The sequence below is a fragment of the Hylobates moloch genome, unplaced genomic scaffold (assembly GCF_009828535.3).
Source record: "Hylobates moloch isolate HMO894 unplaced genomic scaffold, HMol_V3 SCAFFOLD_5, whole genome shotgun sequence".
Classification (NCBI taxonomy): Eukaryota; Metazoa; Chordata; class Mammalia; order Primates; family Hylobatidae; genus Hylobates; species Hylobates moloch.
The window spans coordinates 147,206,326-147,229,258 of NW_026652280.1; the positions used below are offsets into that span (position 1 = coordinate 147,206,326).

At 35.5% G+C, this 22,933-nt stretch overlaps 1 protein-coding gene across 3 annotated transcripts in view; it reads left to right on the forward strand.

The window, feature by feature from the left end:
* The window catches only part of ADGRL4 (adhesion G protein-coupled receptor L4), a 153,668-nt gene that overhangs the window by 26,811 nt on the left and 103,924 nt on the right, over positions 1–22,933 (forward strand). Inside the window, exons 1-2 of one of the 3 annotated variants that reach the window (XM_032155505.2) lie at positions 14,805–14,903; positions 16,310–16,459. The exons of 1 other annotated variant lie outside the window; for it this stretch is intronic. In XM_032155505.2, the coding sequence (XP_032011396.1) occupies positions 14,882–14,903; positions 16,310–16,459 (172 nt within the window). In that variant the 5' untranslated portion in view covers positions 14,805–14,881. Of the gene's footprint in view, positions 1–14,804; positions 14,904–16,309; positions 16,460–22,933 lie in introns of those variants that run through there. One more of the 3 variants, XM_058439872.1, reaches the window with a different exon arrangement.

Consider the following 22,933-nt stretch of genomic DNA (forward strand, 5'->3'; position numbering starts at 1 on the left):
TTGAGCTCAGGAATTCTAGATCAGCCTGGGCAACATAGTGAGGCCCCATGTCTGAAAAAAAAAAACACAAAAATTAGCCATGCATGGTGGCACACACCTGTATTCCCAGCTACTCAGGAGGCTAAGGTAGGAGGATCACTCCAGGAGGCTGAGGCTGCAGTGAGCCAAGGTTGCACCATTGCTCTTCAGCTGAGGGGACAGAGGAGACCCTCTATATTAAAAAAATTGTTTGCAATATTTGAATGCTATAATTGAAGTGGCTATAAATACCTTGATGCACACAACTTTACCAAAATCTGGATTTGGGGTGTATGTGTGTGTGTGTGTGTGTGTTCGTGTGTGTGTTTGTGTGTGTGCATGTTTTAGAATATATTTTAAAAATGGAAACTATTGAGTCAAAAGTAAGAATCCTTTTAAGGCTATGGACAAACATTGAGAAATTGCTCTCTAAATCTGTTTGTTTGCTTGTTTGTTTTCACTTGCTTGCTTTACTAATTAATTAACAACTGCAGAGAATTTTCACTAGAAGGCCTTCTCCAGTGCCAAGGCACTCTTAGGCAGTGTAGCTGTAACAATAGCCACGGGATAGATTTTCATTGTGGGCAGCAATGAGCAAGCAAAGAATATGGCTAAAAATTGCATATCTCGCATATCTCCAGCCAAATGAGACAGAGTTTGTCCACTGAGGGAAACTACTGTCTTTGCAGAGCACTCTAAGTATATATAGTAGCAACACTAAGGGAGACACAGTGAAGGTCAAAACCTGGAAATAAAGTCAGGGGGACAGGGAGAGGGAAGATTTAATTCCATGAACAATCACAAATCACAGAACAAAAGGTGTCGCTCGTTACTAATGCCTGCTCATAATGTACAATGACTTTTAGATTATTCTTTTATTTTATTCCTTCGTAGGCCATAACATTAAATCTCTATTTTATGTACAACTCAAAAATGTACTTCAAATTTTACCTAATATTTTCCCCAAATATGATTTTCAGTGAATCTTATCAATATCAACACTTTTATAAGATAATATAAATTGTAAAAAAATTTTTTGTCATACAAAATAAATTTTGATCTGTAGCAAAAGATTTAGTGTGCTTCATTAATAAACTCTATCAAAAGTTGAATTTAAATATAAAAATGTTATTCTTTCCCACTTGTATGAAATTCCACCAATATCTGTAAGCTAATATTATCTAATAATTGCATTTGAAGAGAAAACCAGAACTGACACTTTTACTAGTAAAGCTATTTGGTATAAGTATTTCACTCAAGATGTCAACTACTTAGAAATCAAAAGACTATCAATAAGCCACATTTGCTTCACTCAAAGCTCAGGATTGTGTTAGAAAAGCACTGTATGATAGTTATAAATTAATAAGACTCCCATTATTACTTACAGCATGCTGGGAAGCTTTTTCATGTTACTCTGATAAATATGATCTTATTTTTTAATGACCGTCACAATCTATAAAAGCTACCATGTTGACTCTGTAGGAAGGTTTCAGTAACCTTTTGAGCAAAATCTTTATGGATTTCTTTGAGGTCTTGAAGGTTTGTCATTTTTAATAGACAAAGAAAAGCACTCAGAGGATAGAGTCTTGAACAGTTAAATCACTGTCTTGAGCTTGCCACTCTGAGGTACTTTGATGTAGCACTTATATTTTAATAAGGAACAACGTCTTTAATTTATTTCACAACTTAAAGGACTTATAAGCTTCATATGGGCAAAGAGTTTGGATAAAGAAGGATATGGCATTTACTTATGTAAATGTATATAAATTTACTTTTATCTGTCTAGAATTGTATGTGTACACATATACAGTGCAGTTTCCCATACTGTTGTACATACATATTTGCACACACATGTATAATATGCACCCAAAAATACATATACGTGTGTGTGTGTCTGTGTGTGTGTTTTTATGTGTTTGTGTCTATTCAGTTCCCTAAACTGTTGTTCTAGGTCATGTGGTTGCCCTGTTGTTTCCTAATGTTCTTACTTCCTGCCTGGACCTCTGATTTCCCTTGCTGGAAATCACTTATTTACAAGAAGCCAAGAAGAAATTAGGTCGAGGCCAGGCAGCATTATGTTGGTACAAAGGTAACTGGCTTCTCAGAGAATGAAGACACTTGTAAACGGTTCTGGTAGCCATGACTTGGTCCTGTTATACCAACTGTGTCCTCGTCTCTAGCTCTCTCAACTCCAAAATACTGATGGTTCTGAAAACACTATCAGTTGGGATTAGGTTTAGTTATTCTAAGTCCCCAAATGACAGTTCCAAAATGACAATGACTTAAACAAGATAGTAGGTAAATTTTTCTTGCATTAAAGAAGACTGGGGGTGGCCAGTTCTACCAATTCTGGGAGGCTGCCTTGGCTCTATAGTTCTTAGGGACAGGTAGTTTATCACCCCCAGCATCATGAGGCTATAGCTCTCTCTCCTAGTTCAAGAAAACAGAATTCCAATTTTTACTACTGTGATAAAGTAACAGAAAGAAAGAAATAGAAAAAAATATATATATAGCCTATTTTAAGGAGGCTTCTAAAAGTGAAATCCAGAGCTTGTGCTCATACCTCAATGGCCAGAACTAAGTCTCAGCAATCCCAGTTGCAAGATAGAGTGCAAAATGCAGTTTTGTTTTAGTAGTAGACCACATTCACAGCTTCAAGTACAAGGTATGACTACCAAGAAAGATGAAAATAATGTTTGCTAGGAAAGCAACGAACAGCTTCTGCCATACCCTCATAACAGACTATGTTCTTTCTGCCATGATTAACAATGATTTCTTTGCATTATAATTTTTGGTGTATCCTTGCTTAACTTTAATAATATTGAAGCTAGGGACATGTCATGTCAACCTTTATGGTGTTATAACAGGACTGTCTAAAAGTTACTGAGGACTCATTCTAAATACTCTACCAAGATAGCTTGGATTAAGGATTCTTCTTCTCCTAACAGAAAGCAGCTTCTTCTTCCACCCCACAGGAAGAATTACAACCTCCTAAGGGCCCTATTGTCGCTGCTCCTAGGCAACTAGAACTTACGACTTCTAGTCTCCTATGTGCCTGCTATTCCCTGAAAAAGTCATTTTCGTAGGCTTGCCCTACAACAAAGGAGCAAGAGAAAGGGCACACAGTCCCTTTCACAGAAATCCAATCCTACACAGATAGCATGTACTACAAGTACCTGTCTGGGTAAATTCACAAGCCAAGAGTCAACAATAGAAGAAAAAGGCACAGGCCCTCCAGTCTTCCCATTATCTGCTGGAAAGTGCTGTTACTTACCCACGCCTCTCCACTGTTCGTGAAGTACAGATGTGCTTCCTAGAAGGGAAGGTCCTGCTTCCCCTTTTGGCGACTTGAGTAAGAACTCAATCCCATCAGTTGTGAGGAAGGAATTTATCAATTTGGGTGCCAGGAAGTCTAAATTTTGATGCCAGCTGTTGACAATAGTTGTCTGGGAATGTACCTGGGCACCTTGGGACCCAAGGAAAGTCAGGCTGGGCACAACCCCTCCTGATGAACAAAGCAGAGGATCTCCAAGTTCCAGCTAGCTGACTATCCAGGCAACCCAGTTCATTACTAGAACCATTTGGGGATGATTCTGTTTGTCACTCGATAGCTTTGAATCTCCAGAGTGTCACACAGAATATGCCACACAGCAGACACTCAGTAATGTTGGGTGGAGTCTTAATGGATACATATAAAATATTTGCTGCTACGTCTGAAACAACATTGGGGAATTCATTAATACTTGAATTATTTGTCCCTTAAGTGAAATTTAAAAAGTCACCTTTTTGTAGATTTTCTAACTTGTCAGTGTGTGTTTTCTTAGGAAAGAGCATTCCTTTCCAAGATTCTACCAAGGAAAACACAGAGTGAGCTTTCTGAGAGTAATGCTAAGAGCCTTTGTCTTAGAATCACTCATCAGAATGGTGCCTTGTTCCATGCCATTCTTTTTAAATTACTATAGTTATTTCAGTGTGATTCCAATCATCTAATTAGAATAGTTTACCTGAATCATAAAAGAAAAAAAAAATCCATTGTAAAAAATATTTCTCACTGAGGACCAGAGAGATAAATAGGCCTTTGTAATTGGTGTGGAGGTACATGGAATAGCAGCAAGGCCAGAAATGGACACTGCTGAGTTTCCTCTACTGATGTACATGGTGAACCAGGTAGATGAAGCAATGCCTTTGGCTTCAGAACATAAAAAGTTTGACATTGCCTTGGCATATAAAGCCATTGGGAGCCAGTGAGCTAATGTGATTGTAGCATGATAAATATGAACGGGGATACAGTTTTTGAGATAAAGCAGAGAAAATCAGAAAGATTTCAAGTTCTATTATTCTTCAAGCCTTAATTAATTGTTAGGCATTTTATACAGACTGTTGCTTTTATTTGATAATCATACTTGCATACTCTAATAACAGTTTATCAGGTTAAGAGTTGATTAATACACACTAAAATTTACATCTGAGAAAGTTATTTTACCATACACATATTTCCTTAGTGCCATCCAACATTCAATACAAACTATGAAGTTACAGCTTAAAGATTCTGATCAGAATAGACTCATTTTTTGCCACATTATCTCTCAATAAAATTTTGCACAGTGAGAGTAAATTCAACCGTAACTCTTTATTAGGATCAAACATTTTATGATGAGAGAGGTACAAAATTAATCCATCCTGTTGACAGTCTTATAAGTCCTTCAGAAAACAAACAAAACAAAACAAGGACAGGCTGAGATTTAGGCATTCTATTGACAAGGACAGTGGGGAAATGGAACAAAATTAGTATATTTACAGGACAACCTTTAAGACCATAATCATACGGTTCCTCACAAATGCAGTGGTAATGGAACACAGAAAATTGCAAACAAGACACATCACTACTTAAATATTGTACACAGCAACCTTATCAATCTTAGCGTCAGAAGTAAAAACAATGCATACAATTAATTTCAGCCTTCAACGAAAGAAAGTCAACAGAGGAACCACGATTTTAGTGATATGCATTATTATAAAGTTTTCAAAAATGCTCTTTTCAGGTATGAGTAAAACATTTTATACTCTCAAAACTATGTGGGCGGTGAGGACAATATTTGAAAGATATGTTGCTAATGATGCAATATTGAAATTATTTAAAATAAAACAATGAATAATCATTAAATATCTGACCAATAGTAAAAAACAATTTAAGAGAAATCAATTAAAGAAACTCTTTTTTATATAGCTCTTTTTTTTTTAAAGAAGAAGTGCCTAGGTTCATGAAAATATTAACTGCCTCCATTAGAATCTTATTTTTATCTTCTAATTTATTTAGTCAAAAAGAAAAACGCATTCTAAAATATAATCTCAACTTCAGGAATAAAGGTCAATTACCTTGATAATAATTCAACGGCAACTTCTGTCTTCTACAGCCAAACAGTTTCTCAGATAATTCCAATTGTGATTCAGAATTCTTTCCATTTTATATGTATTTTTAAGAAAATTACTTATAAATATCTGAATATCTACTAATGAAAAACTCCTTGTTCTTGCATTGGCCTGGGCTCAGTGATCACATTTGGCACAAAAATAAAACAATGTTACTTTTTTTTTCCATATCGATATTCTTTGTACCTTAAAGAATTTTATTCACATGTCACAAACAAGATTCATTTATAAAAGATATAATTTTAAATGTTAGCTCAATCTTTAGAAGTTCATTATAGAAATATTCTTGAAATTGCCAAATCTGATCAGCATTCTAGCTTTCTGTAACTCTGCTGTAACTCAATAAATAAAGCAAATGTGTTTATATTATTTCATAGGACAAAGAAGTCTAAGCTTATCAATAGATTTATAAATGATACTATATTATGTACTATGCTACCAGCATAGGAAGTGGGATTATTTGGTATAATTAAAATTTGGAAAATCAATAACTATTGAATAATTTTGGAAGAGAAACTAGTGCAATTGGCTTGTGAATTATTTTTAAGACATACATAAGTAAAATAAATTAGGTAAATTATATGTGACAGGCCCTTATTTTAAAATGTTAATTCACATGTTATGTGTCAATAATGCCTTTACCCTTTGACAAAATCCAACAACCCTTCATGCTAAAAACTCTCAATAAATTAGGTATTGATGGGACATATCTCAAAATAATAAGAGCTATCTATGACAAACCCACAGACAATATCATACTGAATGGGCAAAAACTGGAAGCATTCCCTTTGAAAACTGGCACAAGACAGGGATGCCCTCTCTCACCACTCCTATTCAACATAGTGTTGGAAGTTCTGGCCAGGGCAATCAGGCAGGAGAAGGAAATAAAGGGTATTCAATTAGGAAAAGAGGAAGTCAAATAGTCCCTGTTTGCAGATGACATGATTGTATACCTACAAAACCCCATCGTCTCAGCCCAAAATCTCCTTATAGGTAACTTCAGCAAAGTCTCAGGATACAAAATCAATGTACAAAAATCACAAGCATTCTTATACACCAATCACAGACAAACAGAGAGCCAAATCATGAGTGAACTCCCATTCACAATTGCTTCAAAGAGAATCAAATACCTAGGAATCCAACTTACAAGGGATGTGAAGGACCTCTTCAAGGAGAACTACAAACCACTGCTCAGTGAAATAAAAGAGGATACAAACAAATGGAAGAATATTCCATGCTCATGGGTAAGAAGAATCAATATGGTGAAAATGGCCATACTGCCCAAGGTAATTTGTAGATTCAATGCCATCCCCATCAAGCTACCAATGACTTTCTTCACAGAATCAGAAAAAAAACTACTTTAAAGTTCATATGGAACCAAAAAAAGAGCCCGCATTGCCAAGTCAATCCTAAGCCAAAAGAACAAAGCTGGAGGCATCATGCTACCTGACTTCAAACTATACTACAAGGCTACAGTAACCAAAACAGCATGGTACTGGTACCAAAACAGAGATACAGACCAATGAACAGAACCGAGCCCTCAGAAATAATGCCGCACGTCTACAACTATCTGATCTTTGAGAAACCTGACAAAAAGAAGCAATGGGGAAAGGATTCCCTATTTAATAAATGGTGCTGGGAAAACTGGCTAGCCATATGTAGAAAGCTGAAACTGGATCCCTTCCTTACATCTTGTACAAAAATTAATTCAAGATGGATTAAAGACATAAATGTTACACCGAAAACCATAAACACCCTACAAGAAAACCTAGGCAATACCATTCAGGGCATAGACATGGGCAAGGATTTCATATCTAAAACACCAAGAGCAATGACAACAAAAGCCAAAATTGACAAATGGAATCTAATTAAACTAAAGAGCTTCTGCCCAGCAAAAGAAACTACCATCAGAGTGAACAGGCAACCTACAGAATGGGAGAAAATTTTTGCAATCTGCTCATCTGACAAAGGCCTAATATCCAGAATCTATAATGAACTCAAACAAATTTACAAGAAAAAAGCAAACAACCCCATCAACAAGTGGGTGAAGGATATGAACAGACACTTCTCAAAAGAAGATATTTATGCAGCCAAAAGACAAATGAAAAAATGTTCATCATCACTGGCCATCAGAGAAATGCAAATCAAAACCACAATGAGATACCATCTCACACCAGTTAGAATGGCCATCATTAAAAAGTCAGGAAACAATAGGTGCTGGAGAGGATGTGGAGAAATAGGAACACTTTTACACTGTTGGTGGGACTGTAAACTAGTTCAACCATTGTGGAAGTCAGTGTGGCGATTCCTCAGGGATCTAGAACTAGAAATACCATTTGACCCAGCCATCCCATTACTGGGTATATACCCAAAGGATTATAAATCATGCTGCTATAAAGACACATGCACATGTATGTTTATTGCGGCACAATTCACAATAGCAAAGACTTGAAACCAAGCCAAATGTACAACAATGATAGACTGGATTAAGAAAATGTGGCACATATACACCATGGAATACTATGCAGCCATAAAAAATGATGAGTTCATATCCTTTGCAAGGACATGGATGAAGCTGGAAACAATCATTCTCAGCAAACTGTCCCAAGGACAAAAAAACAAACACCGCATGTTCTCACTCATAGGTGGGAACTGAACAATGAGAACACATGGACACAGGAAGGGAACATCACACGCTGGGCCTGTTGTGGGGTAGGAGGAGGGGGGAGGGATAGCATTAGGAGGTATACCTAATGTCAAATGACGAGTTAATGGGTGCAGCACACCAACATGGCACATGTATACATATGTAACAAACCTGCACGTTGTGCACATGTACCCTAAAACTTAAAGTATAATAAAAAAAAAATGCCTTTACATCATCATGGCTTTTGGAAATGTACCTTTAAATTAAGGTAATTATTTCAGTGTAAGAAAAATTATGTTTGCTTTTGGTGGGAGATAGTACTGTTTATGTTCATTTACATCTATAGATAGAGATATGAAGGGAAACTCAGAGCCTTATGCTTATCTTTAAAAGAACATTTTTTAAAATATGATAAATTATAAATGATTATCAGTTAATGTACTTTATTTAGATTTCCAAATAGCTTTCTATCTTTAAGCCAATTCTTTCACATAGAAGGCTATAAATAAAACAGTTTACAATGAAAGAATTAAATCTTGTCTGAGATTAAAGATTTGTGACAAAGTGGAAAATAAAGCATAAGAATAAAAAGATAATTCTCAAAGCAATAGGAAGTTAATAATGATGTTCCCTGGAGTCCCGAACCAGAGACTTGTATCTTCAACATACATGTTAATAACAATAGATGATAGTGAGTAACAAGCAACTGAAATATGCTCTCAGTACATAATTACAATATTTAATTTTCCTAATAAAAATTGAGCAGTCGTGGAGAATTGTAAAAAGATATAGTAAATGAGTGACTGAAGAACACAAAGGTAGATGAAATGTAATGTAAAGTACAATGTATTACAAACCTAAAGAAATAATTTAAATTACTTGTATATCCTGAGGGATTCTGTAACCTCTCAGGATATTATTCTGGACAACTCAATGAAGGAGAGCAATCAACTATGAATAAACCAGTGTTACAAATTGTTGAAAGTATAGCTAAAAAGAACAGTATTTAGAGGTGATTTTCACCTGGTTTCTGTTTTAGGAGTGCTGTCTTTTAGAAAATGAGGTCAGTTTGATATTTTTATAACATAGAAATGTCCAAACAGAAAAAAAATAAATTAATGAAATAATTTACAAGTCAGTTAAAATGGAAACAATTAGCATAAATGCAGGTGTTTTTTATTTTTCCTCTTCACATCAATACCTGCCTCAGAAGAAAATTTGTTCCTAGGTGTGGGTACTAGTTTATGAATCTTTACTAAGAGAAACTCTAGGAGAGAAAAAAACATGCAAAGCAGGGACATTTGTAAATGTGTTAAGCAGAATAATGGAAAGATTTAGTGATTTTTCTGAAGGTCACAAAACAATTGAATGGCCAGGCTGGGAAGGAACTTGGGGCTCCTCCCTTCCAGTCAACACCGAAAATTACCAGATGCTTTTTGCACCCCGTTCCACTGAAAAAAATTAGTAGCAGAAAACCTAGTCAAGTGTTCCTGTTCATAGCCTTAGAAATCCAACTTTTAAAATGCTTTTGGATACTAACTTGAGTTTCATAATTAGATGATGAACTGATTAAATGCATAAGTGAAAATGTGTATTAAAACATTATAATTTGTTTTTGATACCAACTGTTGACAGACATTAGACATATTTAACATAGATTAGAAGACACAAGTTTCCAGCTAGCCAGGTTTTCACACTAGCATCTCTCTACAATTGGTTAAAACCTAAGTTTAACACTAGACCAAAAAAAAAAAAAGGAAACAACTCATTTCTCCTACTGTCTTGTAACTACGAATACTTTTAAAAATAACTATGTTTTGCTGGCTTTCTAAAAAATTAAATGCAAAAGATTGACCTTTGCTATATTCCACTGATATAAAATACATCTGAAAACCTAAAAGACCTCTGAGGCAGACAATTTCCAGAAAGTCTCCAAAAATATAAATGTGCATTTTTTTTTTTTTTGAGACGGAGTCTTACTCTGTTGCCAGGCTGGAGTGCAGTGGCGCAATCTCTGTTCACTGCAACCTCCGCCTCCCAGGTTCAAGCGATTCTCCTGCCTCAGCCTCCCGAGTAGCTGGGACTACAGGCACGTGTACATACCCAGCTAATTTTTGTGTTTTTAGTAGAGACGGGGTTTCACCATGTTGTCCAGGATGGTCTCGATCTCTTGACCTCATGATTCGCCCACCTTGGCCCCCCAAAGTGGTAGGATTACAAGCTTGAGCCACCGCGCCTGGCCACAAATGTGCGTTTTTGACAAACTTCATTATGCACTATTCTAGAAACTCTTAATTTATCCAATCAATCAGCACATTTTAAAATTCCGTATCTATCACACTCAGGCACTGAATGGAGCGCCATAGAGCAAAACAAAACAAAAAGCCGAAAAACAAAAATTCTGTTCCTGACCTTCAAGTTCTAGGAGATTAAGAACCATTAACAGACAAATCCACTTTGAAAACCTCAGTCCTTCTCCATTCACGGGCATTCCTCTACACGGGAGCTACTGTTCCACCTTACTAAAAGTTTTCTTAATTTCAACATTGAGTATGTTTTAATCAAAGTACTCTTTCCTACTTCATACATAACTCAATTTTCCTTTTTTTTAACCTTTCTATAACACTTTTGCCAACGGCACATTGTTAATGTTGATTTTGACTAAAAGTGAGTCATGAGAAAATCAATATTTTTAGGCCAGAAACTGTGGTAAATTGTCATCCTATTGAGGATACTATGGGAATAAAGAAAATACATACTAATGCGGAATTACCTAAATTAACAAATTGGTGGCAAAAGTTCAGTAAGTTGAAAAAGTCAAATGATCCATAAGTAATGACTAATATTAAGATATATATTTATAGCGTGACAAACACTTGGAATCTAATCACATTGTTGATGTCTAGGTGAGGAACTAGACAGTGTTACAAAGGCCTCAGAAAGAGGATCCAGAAACGGCATTAGGTTCCTACTATCAATCACCATAAGCAGAATAAATACACTTTTGGAGAAGGGCTTTGTTGTCAACTATACACTAATTTCCTATATTTAAATTTGTTTAGTGTCCAGAGGTATGGATGTCTGATTATTCCTACATGTATAGTAATGACCTTAGCAGCTCACTATCATCTAGCAGGGCAAATACCGTTATTTTCATTTAACAGAACTGATCCCCAACAGGGTTAAAGACTCTACTCAAGATAAAAGCCAGAATTAAACACAGGTCTTCAGAGTGAATACTTTCCATTGCAAACTCCAACCTGTCCAAGAACTTTTCAAGGAAATCCTGTTTAATTTGGCACTTACAGGCAGACCTAAGATAGAACTAATCATGGATCTGATAAGATCTAACACTGAAAGATCTGGTGTATTTCATCAGCTGCAATCAGGTACGTAGCTTAAAGTGACTTAACTTCCATGCATTATGTTATAGACCAAAATTTAAAACCAAGTGGTAAAAAGGAAAATTTTAATAAAATTTAGACGATATTCAATTTCCTTTGAGAATCTTTTAAAATTTCTGGTAATTAAAATTTTTTTTTTTTTTTGAGACGGAGTCTCACTCTGTCACCCAGGCTGGAGTGCAGTGGCGCCATCTCGGCTCACTGCAACCTCCGCCTCCTGGGTTCATGCCATTCTCCTGCCTCAGCCTCCCCAGTAGCTGGGACTACAGGTGCCCGCCACCACGCCTGGCTAATTTTTTTGTATTTTTTTTTTTTTAGTGGAAATGGGGTTTCACTGTGTTAGCCAGGATGGCCTCGATCTCCTGACCTTGTAGAAGATCCACCCGCCTCAGCCTCCCAAAGTGCTGAGATTACAGGTGTGAGCCACCGTGCCCAGCCAAAACTTCTAAATGTTTTTTTGTAGGTAATGCAAGACAAAGAATCCAAAATTATACATTGATTATCTGTATTTTCCTTTAAAAATACAGACTTCTTCAAGCAATACATTTTTAAATGATTTTATTTTTACAAAGAGCAATATTAAAACTATAAGCGTCAGCAGGGCGCGGTGGCTCACGCCTGTAATCCCAGCACTTTGGGAGGCTGAGGTGGGTGGATCACGAGGTCAGGAGATCGAGACCATCCTAGCTAACATGGTGAAACTCCATCCCTACTAAAAATGCAAAAAAATTAGACGGGCATGGTGGCGGGTGCCTGTAGTCCCAGCTACTTGGGAGGCTGAGGCAGGAGAATGGCAAGAACCCAGGGGGTGGAGGTTGCAGTGAGCCAAGGTCGCATCACTGCCCTCCAGCCTGGGCGACAGAGCGTTTCAAAAAAAAAAAAAACCTATAAGCATCATTAAACACCTTATGCTCCTCTATACACTATCATTTTCTTGATGAGAACTAGGAATACACTTTTGCCTTTTAATAAAAATACACATGCAAAAGAAAAAAATGGAGAAATTTTTTTAGATTCAAGTGTTAATTCACTTTTGCTAATTTTAAAGCAATGTCTAGGAAAAAGTGATATTTTTAAAGATTGGGCTGTATTTTATTATCTTTAGGATAAAATTAAAGATGAAGCAAGTGCGGCAGATATATGGAGTAAATTGTTTTAAAAATAAGTGCTGTGTTTCAGTTTATAGCTCATCTCAGAAAATAATGTATTTCTATATTTATGCCTTTTGAAGTTTGTTTCTATGTATGTACATTGAAGCTCAACTTCTTATAACTGGAGAAACTGGTTTCACATAAATAAATTCAGATCACTGACATACTTCCAATTTTATATTACCAAACTGGGCTTATTCATTTTTTCTTTCAGAATTACTCCTCATCCTATCTTTTGTATCTTTGTGAATGGTTCCCACCTTCTCCCATTCATACAACTAGAAAACCTCCACATTCTCTTTGTTTCAGCCTTATATCTCAATTTTACTAAGTCAAGCAGACATCAATTTGTCTTTATCTAATGCTTTCTGCAGTCTGCCCCTATCTCTGCATCACAAATATGCCTTGTTCAGGCATTCATAATCTATTTATTAAACTCTTCAAGTTTATTTTTGCTTCCTTGCCTTTGGTATGCCCTTAAAATCCATCATTTGGGTTCTTGCCAGTGATTCATTGAATTGCTTTTCAGTTTTAAAAAAAAACAAAAACAAAAAATCTTGAGAAAAAAAACTTAATCAACGAAGTCCAAAACTTCTTTTTTTATGGCATTTAGGACTTTTACATCACTTTTTCAAACTCCCCGAATAACAATATCTGATGACTCCTCATTCTTGCAACAGCCTCCTGAGTGCAATGTCACTCTAGAAGCAATATAGAGAACATGGACTGTAAGCTTATAGTCTGGGTTCAAATCAAGGCCAGTCACTTAGACCAGCTGTCTTAAGAGCTGCTGTGGACTCTGAGCAAGGCACGCAACACCTTTGTTCCTCATTTGCCTCACCTATTATGGTGCCACTCTCAGGAACTTTTGCCCACATTCACCTAGAAGGACTCTGGGAAAATGCTATGGAGAGCCAGATAAATGTGTCAACACATAAGCACTTGTGACTGCTGTTAATACATAAGTCACTTTGTGGTGTGTGATTGTGACTAGTTTTAGTTGTTTTCCCACTAGGGGCTGTGGCTGTTCATCTGAGGCTGCTCTTTATATAAAGTAAATTTTCACTAGTCGCTTTTTAAACAGAATAGGAATGGAATGTGACAAAGGTGATCTGACTGTTGAAAGGTAAAATGGCTTGTGTTGATGGCAAAAATATTAGTCGTTTCCTTTCTTTAAATCACCTGTATTTAAACTTACATATAATACAATTCATCTCACTTATATACAATAAAATGCACCAATTTTAAGAATACAGTTGGATAAGTTATGACAAATGCATGCACTCATGTAACAGTCACCTCAATTAAAATATAGAATATTATCATCACCTCAATTTCTCCTTGTGCCTTTTTGCAGTCAATCCCTCTTCTGCATCCAAACCCTGGGCAACCATTGATCCATTTTCTGTCATGATACATTAATTTTCTCTGCCAGTTATTTTTAATTTTTTAAGCTAGAATTGTTTCCATGTTCCACTGTGAAGGATCTCTTTCTGCATAATCGACTTGTATATTAACATGCAAAGGACATGATGCACCAATTTTTCTGCAGATGTAGGGAGGGGCTACAGTTGAATTTTACCTGAAATTGAGTTGATACTGGAAAACACAATCCAACCTAGACACAATAGACTATATCCTTATTTTACACGATGCAACCCTGAGTCGTCCCAGCAAGGTAGGGCCTGAGCACTGGCATGCCCCTTTGCATGGATTCAGGACTCCTGACTACTTCTTGACCCATTGTTCTTTAGGAAAATTTATTGGCGAGTATATTTTTAAAAGGCTATGTCTTGAAATTTAGGTGTCAGAGAGAACCCCTAAAACCTATTGAGTTTTGGATGCTCCCTCTGGAGGGGCTCTCCGTGAATCTCCGAGACCTTTGCTTTTTAAGTACTCACTTTTAGGGTGTCACTCTGGGAGCTGCGCCTGGGGACAAACTGATTCCTCAGTGGGGCTGTAACATTGCTCAGGGTCAGTGGTCACGAGGCAGGGAATGGAGCCCAGGTGGGGTGGGGAAAGGGGATGGAGGCCGGACGTGGCCAGCGGACTCAGGTCTTGACTCACACACTCACACAAAAGAGGCCGGAAAGTGTCCGGAGGAAGCCGGCGCGTCACGGAGGACGGATCCGGGACCCTGCCGCGCCCGCCCAGCGGCGCCCGGTCCCGGGTCCACAGCCGCACTCACCCCGCCGCGCTCTCCGCCACCGCCACCACCGCGGCCACCGCCAATGAAACTCCTCCCGCTCCTAGGTGAGTGCTCAGCGCCCCCGGTCTCCGAGGTCGTCGGAGGGACCAATCCCTCGTAGGGGACTGGATTTTGTAAGAGGTGGAGCTCACATGGCAAGTGTATTTGGCAAAATCTCCGAGGAGAATTGACTTAGTACTTCTCAGGATGTTTTTCTCCTTGACCTTTCAACTCTAAAGTTGAATATTCCAAGGTCCAGGGAATGTTACCTTTTTATTCTTCTTGAGGAAGTGTCTGTCCAGCATCCCCTTTCACCTTTCTTCTGTTCTGACCCGAAGAAATTTGGGAAATCCAAACCATTAACACCCGTGGGAGGCTTCCTGGCATTTTAAGGGGATTGCCGGGCCAGATTTGAACTTCATTTGGACCATACTGTGCAGAAAGATAGTAAATGACGTCTCCGAGGGTGAACTAATTCCGGCTTAGTTGGTATACATAGTTATTTGCCACTAGGATTTAGAAGAGAATATTTAAGAATTTCTTGGTACCTGATAAGGACAACTAATGTTAGATGACTGTTACAATGACCTCATGCTTCGTAGCTGTTGGTCCTCAAGACTCTTGAGAGGGCTTGGCAAAACAATAAAAAAGGAAGCTTCTGTACTTTTCCTTATTTTTTCCTATCAGTTCACAACATATAATTTCCAAATGTATTTCAGTAACTCTGATGTATAGTCTTGTTTCTTGTTTTGTTTCATTTTTTTTTGTTGTTCACATTTGTGTGCTGTTCCATTTCTGGAAGATCAATCTTTGACTATAATCTTGAGTTTGTTTTTTTGTTTTTATTTTGTTTCTAAATTTCCCCTAATAGAAAAACAAACAGTGAAATAAATTTTATTATGAATAATTGAATTGAAAACAATTGAAATTGAAAACAATTGAAATTGAAAACAATCATTAGAACACAGAAAAAACAGCAATTGCATCTGTTCTCCTAGATAAGATGTCATCTTAAAATAACACAGATTTGAATTTACAAAAACCCAAATACTCAATTTACCTTCATTTCTACACAGGATTACTCCCAGAGGAGGGAAATTGCTTTACAATCAGGCAGTTCCCTTTCAAAGTATCTCACCTCAGAATGAAGGGTAACACTTAATCAACGTGCTGTACTGATCTGGGAATACAGTTTTTATTATAAAGCTGAGTTGTTTATTACATCTTAGTTTCATTGAGATTTACTTGATAAAGGTTGAAATTGAAAAAAAAAAAGCCTTCATCTTAAAAGTAAGTTTTACTTACTTGCTTTTGTGCTGTTACTTAGCTAAGTGCTCTCTTGGGAAAAATTTATAATCCATTTATCTAAATAGAAAGAGAGGGTAATTTATGTTTATTATACTCTAATTCAACAATGGGGAGAGGTGTTTGTTTTACTTTTTGAAAAGGTGTATTTCTCTATTTTATTTAGTGGTTTTTTCCACTTTGTTGAATTGTTCCTATACTCAAAATTGCACAAAGACACCTTGTCTCCCAAATGCAAAATGTGAAATACGCAATGGAATTGAAGCCTGCTATTGCAACATGGGATTTTCAGGAAATGGTGTCACAATTTGTGAAGGTAAACAAGCTTTATTACTTCTTTTGAATTATACTGTAAGATTAAATTCTGATGTGAATGCTTTTCTGTCCTCCAGAAACTAACTTGTTTGTGTTATACTGTTTAATTTCATACTATTTAAAAGACGCTTAAGTAGCTAAACAGTAAGTTTGACTTCCCATGTCAAAATTTATACTGATTTATATTGATTTTCAAAGACTTCATGCATATCTTATTTTTTGGTACAAATATTAAAGATTTCCTTTTAGCTCATGCTGGAGATCCAGGTATAGAGGGCATAGTCAACAGCTTTGGGAACAAAAGAGTTCATGAAATTTATACTGGTATGTATTGCCTTCATATAACCTCTTTACATGATACCAAGTATATAAGTATTTGTATACCTATATGGTATATGATACCACATATACAGGTACTTGACCGCCTATATTTGGAGATGATATTAAGAGATTCATGGTTTTCTCATGCATACCCTGGGCATAGGAAATGACAGGACAAAGAGATAATTTTGAAAAGACATCATCTTTTGAAAAAGTAGGCTATAATCATAGAACTTTATGCTACTGTCCAGAGACAGAATGCCGGAAAGCATCTTTGTAGGGTGCAGTTTAGCCCATTGATTCGATCAGCAGAACACCATCTGATAATCAAATTTATATAATTTTGTGTCTGTAGTTGTCACCTCTACCCCAATCTTCCACTCCCCCTAACACACTCAATCTTTTTAAATTCGTTTTCAGTAAAATCTAGTTTTAACTGTGTAGGAGAGAGAGAGAGAAAAAAGTACTAGGTCATATGAATTAGCTTTAAAATATAATTAAATAGCAAGTTAAAATTATAGCTGTGTGGTGTTATGCATCTAAATGTATTTAAGACAACATGAACTTTTTCTAATTAAGCCAGGATATTGTATATTGTTAATATTGCATGTGTTTGCTTACAACAAAAACAAGTTGTATCTTGTGATTGAATTGTATAGCCTCTTTAAAAAAATTAAATATGCAGTGTTTAGTAAGACCAAACTTCATCATAATTAGGTTGAATGTTTAAAAAATGTACAGCAAAGCTACAGTTCACTTAATGGTGCATTAAATCAGGCGCTTCTGCTTGTATACACAGCCAGAATTTGTAATATACTATTTTACAAGAATTGCAAAATTCTTTTCATAAATAATCTTAGAAATGTATTGTGTATTTAATTGAATGGCATTATAGCAAGTGTAAAGTTGAGTGACCTTCAGAATGCTGCATCTCACAAATTAGTGGGCTTTTCCACTAATCATTACAAATTGTACCATAGTACTTCATAACCAGCATTGCCTTTTTGTTATTTAGATACTTTTCAATTGTCATGCTTAGCGTAAGTAACATCAAAAATTTTTCACATTTTGGACCTTTAGCAGCCAATCCGCTTATAATCACGTTTCTAATGATTTCTTTTAAAAACGCATCTTCCATTATCTAATGCAGTTGTTTTCCCCCGCTGCCTAAGTCAATAACTAGCTAATAAACAGAAAATTTTTCCATTGGAAAAAAAAATTCTTTAAGACCTTTTGGCCTGCAATTTCTTTTCACACAGAACATAATTTGTAATGGGAATTTGTTTCTTTCTTAGGTTCACGTTAAACTTAATTTCCCTTTCTGTTTTAAAAAAACTCCATATACACTTGTTTTGATATTTATTATCTGAGATTTGTAGTGTCTTCTTAACACTGTTCAAACAGTGGTTTTCATCTTTTTCACCTTTTATTAATTCACTGACAGGTTTTTAACCTTTTTTTAGTCAGGATAGTTAATATGCTCTTTAGAATTAAAACACTGTATTCCCAACTGCTGAATAGTCTAGGTTATATTTTGAGTTTTAAGATTCTTGTTGGCATTTTCATCTGTAAAGAGATTCCTCACCTTTCCTATCTTTCTCTAAGATTGGTATTATGGCAAGATGAAATGACTGGACAGGAGATTAGCTACAGAGAATGCCTATTTCTTGAGGAATAGAATTTTTCTTTTTTCTGTCCTCAATACCGCCATTATCATAAAATTTGTCTCTCTCAGAGGTACCAAAGAAATGTTATAGTAATAACCTAACCTCACTAAACATATTAAAAGAGCAAGTTTTGAACAAGTAATTTATAATTTGTTTTGCATGGTCCTAAAAATAAGCTTTAATCATAGTGAATTTATTTAACTTAATCATTTTTAATTCAACTGATGTTTATTAAGCACTTTGATCATCATTGTCATAATCACATCAACATTAGAATAGCTAATATCTACTCTGATCTGAGTCCAGAAAATTAATTAACAGAGGCCTTATAGTCAAACATATTGATTAAGAGTACAAGCTGTAGAATCAAACAGACTTGGATTCAAGTATTAGCTCTACCACTTGTTTGGTTGGTTGACCCTTCCTAATTCATGTTTATTCTACCTAACAGAGTCATTTCCTGATAGACATAATTTATCACGTAACTCAGCTACTTAATACCTGCCAATGGCTCTTCTTTGTCAACAGAATAAAGTCTAGGCCCTTAATATTCTGACTTAATTCCCATTGCCTTCTCAACAAATATGCCCTCTGATATATATCTGGCATGAAATTCTTGGAACTCCTTTAAAAATATCATACATGTTCAACTTCTAGGTTACGGCCGATGAGTAAAGGGAATGATTAATGGCCAAAATGATTTTTCAAAACATTGCATGGTTATAAACTAATATATGGGGAACATTTTTTCATGAGTAGCATGGAGTAAAGACAATTTGAAAACTTTTGAGATGTTTTGAGCAATAGCAAGCTGACTAATAAATGCATTGACTTTCAAGTTGTTACTTCTCATTTGGATGCATATGTTCCATTATTTGTTGAAATATAAATGAATAATTTTCATGCATTTATCTTATAAACATTATAAGTGGAATTAACATTAAGTGGAATTCTTCAGAATTCCACTTCCAAAGGAAATTGCTAATGTCTCTAACCCTAAAATAACAAAGATAAACATAATAGGTTACTGAAACAAATCCTAGAGGTAAACCAGCTTATTTAGAAAATATATTCGTAATGCAATTATTAATGCAAACATTTTTTGAAATAACCATTACAAAGCAGAAAAACAATAATTAAAAGATATCAGTGCATCTTGAAGAAGAGACCAAGCATTTTCCTCTATGATAAAATACCATAACTACCTTGAAAAAATGAGAAAAAGGCAAAATCATTTACTTATTTTAGCAATTACAATATTTATTGTATCCCCTTCATACTAGACATTTTCACAAAATGGTACCCCTAAGCAATTAGCATAACAACAGTATAATTTGCTTACCTAAAAAGATTGTCTGTCAGCTTATTTTTATCATATCCTAGTGAATTAAATAGTCTGCTCACCAAAGTTAGTCTATTTATTCACTGAGATAGTGTGTTACACAAATAAGCAAAGTTGAAGTTCACAAATTGCCTTAAAATTGTATAAATATGTGTCTTATGTGAAGGTACATACCCAGAATATGGAGTTTATCAAAACTATCTGCTTTAGGTCCCTCTGGGGAAGCTATTTTTCATAGTAGCTTCTAAATATTTTGTTTTTCTTTCTTTTTTTTTTTTTTGTCTTAGGCATTTTACAAATATTTGTTTTCAGTTTTCATCGGACATTATCAGCTCTCTGGTAGTTCATCTGAAACTTTTCTTGTCCTTTTATTTTTAAGTATTGCAATTTAGGAGTAGTCAATTGAGTTGAGTAGTACCCAGACCAGCCTTCATAATTCCTTCCTTCCTTCCTTCCTTCCTTCCTTCCTTCTTTCTTTCCTCCCTTCCTTCCTTCCTTTCTTCCTTCCTTCCTTCCTTCCTCCCTTCCTTCCTTCCTCCCTCCCTCCCTCTCTTCCTTCTTTCCCTCCTTCCTTCTTTCCTTCCTTCCATCTTGCTTCTTTTCCTTCCTTCTCTCTTTCTTGTTTTTTAAATTACAATCCTCAAAAGGAGGTGGCTCCTGATTTTCAGGTAATATTTAAGGATTATTTCAAAAATTGCAAGTATATATCTCACTAATATTATATGTATGTTTTGCTTCATGTACAAGATATGTTACTAAAAATCTTAGGGAATTTTTACGTATCTCAGAGGAACTTCTTAAATGAATACTACAGCAAACTTGAAAAAGTATAAACTCAGATGTGCTACTGGAGAGTCATGTATCAAATTTGTTTAAAGAGAGGTTTATATTTCCTTGGGATTTCTGTATTAAATGGGAAATGTAACCTTTTTAAGAAATTATAGTCTAAATTAACCCAGGGTTTACCTTCCAGGATCATGATTTCTGTAAACTTCATTCAAATAAATAAAATATCTTGCCAATTTCAGAAATTCTTTTCTTCATACTAGAAATATGACCTCTTTTCTCTCTTCACAAGAAAGGTTCTACAGTAGAGATAACTACCACAATAATTAGGTGGAACTTCCTCAAAAGTATCCACTCAACAATATTACACATTCCATCAGTATATAGAAAGAGGAAAGTAAACCAATAAACCATTACAAAAACTTTCTTTAGGTTAATATTTACTTTGAAAAGAGAAGGAAAGGGGCTTGTGTGATCTGAGTTTTGCTGATTAGTTCCACACTTTTAAAACCAAAGACTTCACTGACCTGGTTTATTAAGGTCAGCTGTACAGACTTAGTTTTAGGAATCATTTTTCCAAATCATCTTGTTTTGTTTATCTAACAGGATAATTACCAAGAATTAATCAGATACAACTAAGAAATTTCTTAAAGTAGGGTTTAATATGAACATATGATTTTGGATTTTCCCAAGTAACCGATAATGAAACCTAATTAAAATTTTGGTTCAATAGAAGCCTCATTTATTTTTAATCAGTATTATCTAGATGGATTCGTTGAATATTTAGAACCAGAAAAGTAATATCAAGTAACTAATAGGATGAAGAATGAAACTGAAAAAATAAAAATGAACACACAGCTTCTGGGTTCTAATTTTAAGAATAAAAATGTTATGCAAAATTTTATACTAAATCCATCTTAAATAAGACTTTGCACAATATATTTTCTACTTATGCACAAAAAAATGCCTTCTGGGTTGACATTATTTCAATGTTGATTTTTTTTCCAAATTAAGAATACCATTTTCTGTTTATACTTCAGGCTCTACCATCAGTTTATAAAGTTGATATAGATAGATAGATAGATAGATAGATAGATAGATAGATAGATAGATAGATAGATAGATGATAGATAGATATAACTATAGATGTGTATTATATAATATGCATTAGTGATAAGGGATCAATGACAATAAAAATTGAATATGGTTTTCCTAGAGCTTGTGTTCATTTTATATGCAAAGTGAACACGGTGACTGTACCATCTTATATTTCCTGTTCTGCCATATATTTTGAAGCTGCTAGGAATGTAAAACTAAATAAAAATTGTATTCTATTTATTTACTTATTTAAGACGGAGTCGCGCTCTGTCTCCCAGGCTAGAGTGCAGTGGTGCGATCTCAGCTCACTGCCAGCTCCGCCTCCTGGGTTCACGCCATTCTCCCACCTCAGCCTCCCGAGTAGCTAGGACTACAGGCACCTGTCACCATGCCCGGCTAATTGTAAAAAAAAGTATTCTAAATGTGGATTATCATACATTTTTATTCCTGTTGCTTTTCCATGAAAATTCTGGTAGAAAGGTGACTAAAGAAATAGTAGAGATAGCACTTCCAATACTCCCCCCAAAATCACTGAGTCCAAATTTTCTGCTTTGTTTATTATAGTTCTACTCTTTTGTCAATATTTTAAGGTTGCAAACCTTATTTTGCAAAATTGATGACATTTCTGTTATTCTGGAAATGTCAGTTGTCTATAGTCCCAATTTTTAGGGCATCAGCACACTTCTTAGTAAACTCCTGGTTATTTTAAAAGTAAATTATCCAGTCTTGTACTTACCTGTGTTCCCATTATTTCTCTTCTTCCTTATTTACTCTCTTTAATTATTAAGTAAGTTTCAGGTTTGCAGCTTAATAAAAAAATTATATATTGATGTTGATTTTAGTGACTTCTGTGAGCTAGACACTATTCTAAGCACTTCACATGAATTTTTAAATTTAATTCCTACAATACTTCTCTGAAGTAAGGGCTGGTATTATCCCCAATTTATAGATTAAGTAATTTGCCAGAGAAAGTATATACCAACCATTGCCTCATATAACCCTCAAACTACTCTGTGATATAGGTCTGCAAATAAAGAAAGTGAATCTCATTGAGATAAAATGAATTATTTTGGTTCTACCCTACCCCCATCTGCCTTTTCCCTGCTACATTATCAAAACAATCATATATATATGAAGATATTTTAAGAATCTGGCTGGGTGCGGTGGCTGACGCCTGTAATCCCAGCACTTTGCGAAGCCAAGGCAGGTGGATCACCATGTCAAGAGATAGCGACCATCCTGGCAAACATGGTGAAACCCC